Source organism: Grammomys surdaster, unplaced genomic scaffold, assembly GCF_004785775.1.
Source record: "Grammomys surdaster isolate TR1022 unplaced genomic scaffold, NIH_TR_1.0 479, whole genome shotgun sequence".
NCBI classification, from domain to species: domain Eukaryota; kingdom Metazoa; phylum Chordata; class Mammalia; order Rodentia; family Muridae; genus Grammomys; species Grammomys surdaster.
In genome coordinates, this window is record NW_021604898.1 from 29642 (window position 1) to 33721 (window position 4080).

At 37.6% G+C, this 4080-nt stretch overlaps 1 protein-coding gene across 1 annotated transcript; it reads left to right on the forward strand.

Moving 5' to 3' along the window:
- Window positions 1–319: 319 nt before the first annotated feature.
- LOC114632968 (vomeronasal type-1 receptor 4-like) lies at window positions 320–1297 on the forward strand. Its single transcript, XM_028781577.1, has one exon. It carries the CDS (start codon window positions 320–322, stop codon window positions 1295–1297), a length of 978 nt encoding a protein of 325 aa, XP_028637410.1.
- The last annotated feature ends 2783 nt before the right edge of the window (window positions 1298–4080 follow it).

The window sequence follows — 4080 nt, forward strand, 5'->3', positions numbered from 1 at the left end:
AAATATACTGTTCATATTAATACACCAACTTCTTTCAGAAAAGTTAGAAGTAGCTATTAGACATTCATTTAGGAAAAAACAGTAGAGGAAACTTGAAGAGTATAAAACTGTATAGAAAGTGTGAAAACCGTGATTCTAAGTTTACATCCTTTGTTTTGCTCTCACACTTGATGACCCAAAATGTATCTGAACATGGCACTTTATCTTGTTTTTTGGGGTAACCTGTTATAAGATAGACATTTTTCCTGATGAGACACTGATACAATTTAGACTATGATAAATGAACACACATTTAAACATTTTCTTTCTGGGTGTATTGATGTGGTTAAATTTGTTTATCTCAGGTGAAAAGAACATGATTCCTGAGAACTTGCCAATGGGGATTTTATTCTTTTCTCAAACAGCTGTGGGGATCCTTGGCAACTGGTCAATTCTCCTTCATTATGTCACATCAGTAGTCACTGGAAAAAGTTTGATGCCCAAAGACCAGATTGTGAAACATCTGACTTTAGCCAATTCCTTGGTTATTATCTCAAGGGTAACTCCTCACATAATGGTACAGCTGGGGTTGCAGTATCTCCTGGATGACCTCTTATGTAAACTTACTCTCTCCAGTAACAGAGTGTTCCGGGGTGTTTCCTTACACTGCACCTGCCTCTTGAGTTGCTTCCAAGCAATCACAATCAGCCTCAGCCACTCCAGGTTGATGACACTTACACACTCTGTCTCCAAATACATGATTCAGTTCTGCTCTGTAAACTGGCTTTTGCATCTGCTTCTAAACATCAAGACAGCTATAGATGTGGTTGGACCAAATACTATAAAAAATTTCACCAGGAAAATCAAGTTAGGGTACTGTTCAGCATTTGCTTTTGGCAATAGTGTTACTGGACTACATTTGTTCTTTGTTTGTTTCATTGATGGTCTGTGTTTGAGTCTCATGGTATGGGCCAGTGTCTTCATGGTGAACATTCTCTATAGGCACAAAAATCAGTTACAATACATTCACAGTGCCCAGCATCCCCTCAGAGTCTCCCCTGAAGACAGAGCCACAAAAACCATTTTGATCCTTGTGTGCACTTTTGTCCTCTCATACTCAATGTCATTCATACTTGTTATCTATACTGTGGTTTTTGACAATCCAAGGATGTGGATAATAAATATATTTACATTCTTAGACACATGCTTTCCCACATTTTGTCCCTTCATCCTTATCAGTAATAACCAGTCCACTCCCAAGAATTCTTTCCCCTGCTGTAGCAGAAGGATATTCATAATGGGCACTTGTGTGTTATGATAAATTCAAGTAGTCTTTCATCCATTATCGGACATTAAACTCACCCATGACCTGTTGTTATTAAGCAAGTCAATGGCTCTGTAAATTAAGTATGTTAATTGTTATAGCTATCATAATGCTGGCTAAACAATTCCATGATACTAAGACATCTCTTTGTTTTCATTCAAAATATTCTGAAATTAGGGGTCATCATGTATCAAAGAATTTCTCATGCCTTCAGATAGCCAAGCAAGTCTTGAGGTATGAACTTCTATGTAGGCACACATCAGAGTCTTGTCCCACTGCTTCAACTGAACATTAGAAAAGCAGAGCAAATAAAATTCAGGATCTCTGGCATATGAGAGTAACATATTTGTGTGGCCAACCGCTCTGATTCTGTGCGTGTATCAACTTCATGTATGTTTTGTATCTGATCTCTTTTTCTGGGTTGGTTGTTCCACTTACAGATTCCCCTATGGGAAGAAGAATCAAGTAATGCCTATTAGCATTGATTATTGTTTTTCTTAGAGTTCCACTTGAAGCCAGAGACACCCCTAGTCATCCCAATCCTGCTGTGCACCATTGTCATCTACTACTCATTTGCTTGCCCTCTCTTACTCTGTATGACAGTCGGAGACAATGCACAGCTGAGGAGAGTAACTTCTACATTTCTACAGACATTCCTCCATATTTTGTTTCATTGTACTCATGAGGGTTACCAACTTTGTTACCACTTTCTTTTTACTCGCGTAGAAGAGATACTTGTAAAAATCTCTCAATGCATCACACATTATGTTGATCCTCTTCACGAATATATCCATCTGTGCCTTCATTCTTTGTGCTTATATTTGGTAACATGATAGTTAATGCTGATAGGCTATTTGTCAAGATCTAAAATCAGCTAGAAAATAAACATGGAGATGTCCTTGAGGGAGCATCTAAGTTGAGTTAATGGAGGTAAGAGGACCCAATCAGCATAGCAATTAGTCCATTGATTAAGAGTCCTGGGCTGGATGAAATGAGGAAAACTGTGAACCAGCATGCATCTGTCTCTGCTCTCTGACTATAGATGCAAAGGGATCTGCTGCCTCAGTCTCCTGATTCTATGACTTTCATGCCACGATGGACCGTACCCTCAAACTTCAAGCTAAAATAAACCCCTCCAAAATTAGGTTGTCTTTGTTGTTTTTCATCAGAAAAAATGTGAAGATTAATAAGGATGAGTAATTCAATAGCTTCTAAGTTACACTGATTAAAATCATATAGGTCATCCGAATGGCCAGAGCATATTCAGTGGGAGATAAATCCTGAAGACTTCTCTTGTCTCTTCACATAACTATGACATAGATATTACAATGCTTCCTGGCAGATGGTGACAAATAATGCAGTTTGTGGGAGGCTGTCAACTCAGGCTGATTTCCCAGATCTTACAATATTATGCAGCATGCGATCAATAGTTTTATAACTTAGGTGAGTCATACATGCTTAGAATTTCAGTATTGCATATTCATGAGAAAAATTCACAACACAGAGAAGACAAAACTACTTCTTTTCCTCTAAAAGAAATAAGAATTTAAACAATGTCCAAGTATATTGAAATCCTTGATAATAAACAATTTTATTCAGTATAAAATTGAAAGGTTTCCTACCATGATTTCTAAGATTTAAGTAATTTTCATATCTAAGTCTGTTGAAGTACTTTTTTCTTCTTTCACTTCTCCTTTTCACTAATTTATATGGCTTATATTATATTTTTTTTGGTGGGGGAGGGCAAACTGAAACCCATGTACAATTGGATTATATGAAAGAATTGGATAGGTTGTTGAGATTGATCAGTCCCACAATTTCCTAGATAGTAGAAGTCTACATAAGGTGAGTATCATTTAGAGAAGACTTTGTTGAAAAGTAGAATGTTGTCTCTAATAATGTTTCAGGACAATAATTCTTCCACTCTGCATGCTGAGACAGGAGGATTGCTGTGAATCTGAGGCATATATAAAGAAGATAGTGAACCTGAAGCAACTCTAAGCTACTTTGTGAGACCAAACTAATTAAAACAACAAAACAAAACATTTAAAAACAAACTACTCCCACCATAACCACCACCACCAAAAATCTTTGAGAATTCATAATTAAAAATTTTCCTAGTTAACGTACAGTTGGACTTGGTATTGCCATTGGTCCTGGTTACCCTGCAGAATGTGACAGAGAACAAATCTGGTGCAGGCTTGGAGCTTCATCCCTAATGGATAACTTTCACAGTGTAGGGAGTTCTATTTTTACTACTGGAGGAGCAAAGTAATCATCAGACATACCCAGCAGTAACCCTGTGCACTGCAACAATGCCTGCCCTGGCAGGACATGCCCACTGGTGTAATAGTGTCATAAACCTCATAACCTTAATTCCTGCTCCAGAAGCTTGAACCCATACCTGGCACCATTATTGAGCTAACAACCCATGGCTAAACATGTCAAAGATCATAAGAGAGAACCTATTACTTTTACTCTGCTAAACCAACATAATATTAAACTGACTCCTAACAACTTGCTATATCCACAGATTAATGCATCCCTCAGTCCTCTTCAGATACACTTCTTCTTGCAGTAGATGATGATTAACTTACAAATGTTCAAGGAGAGAGAAAAAGTGAATGCATAATAATTCTTACATAATTCCCATAAACAGGGTGTCTCTACACCCCCTTCCTCAAAATATTCAGGAATCATTGCAGAAAAAAGGGTGGAAAGAGTGTGAGAGCTGGAGGTGGTAGATGAAGTTAGGGAAACAACAGTGTTTTCTGTGC

Bases quoted from the DNA above. Each gene is read 5' to 3' on its own strand.
- LOC114632968 (XM_028781577.1), top strand. From the start codon at position 320: ATGTGGTTAAATTTGTTTATCTCAGGTGAAAAGAACATGATTCCTGAG.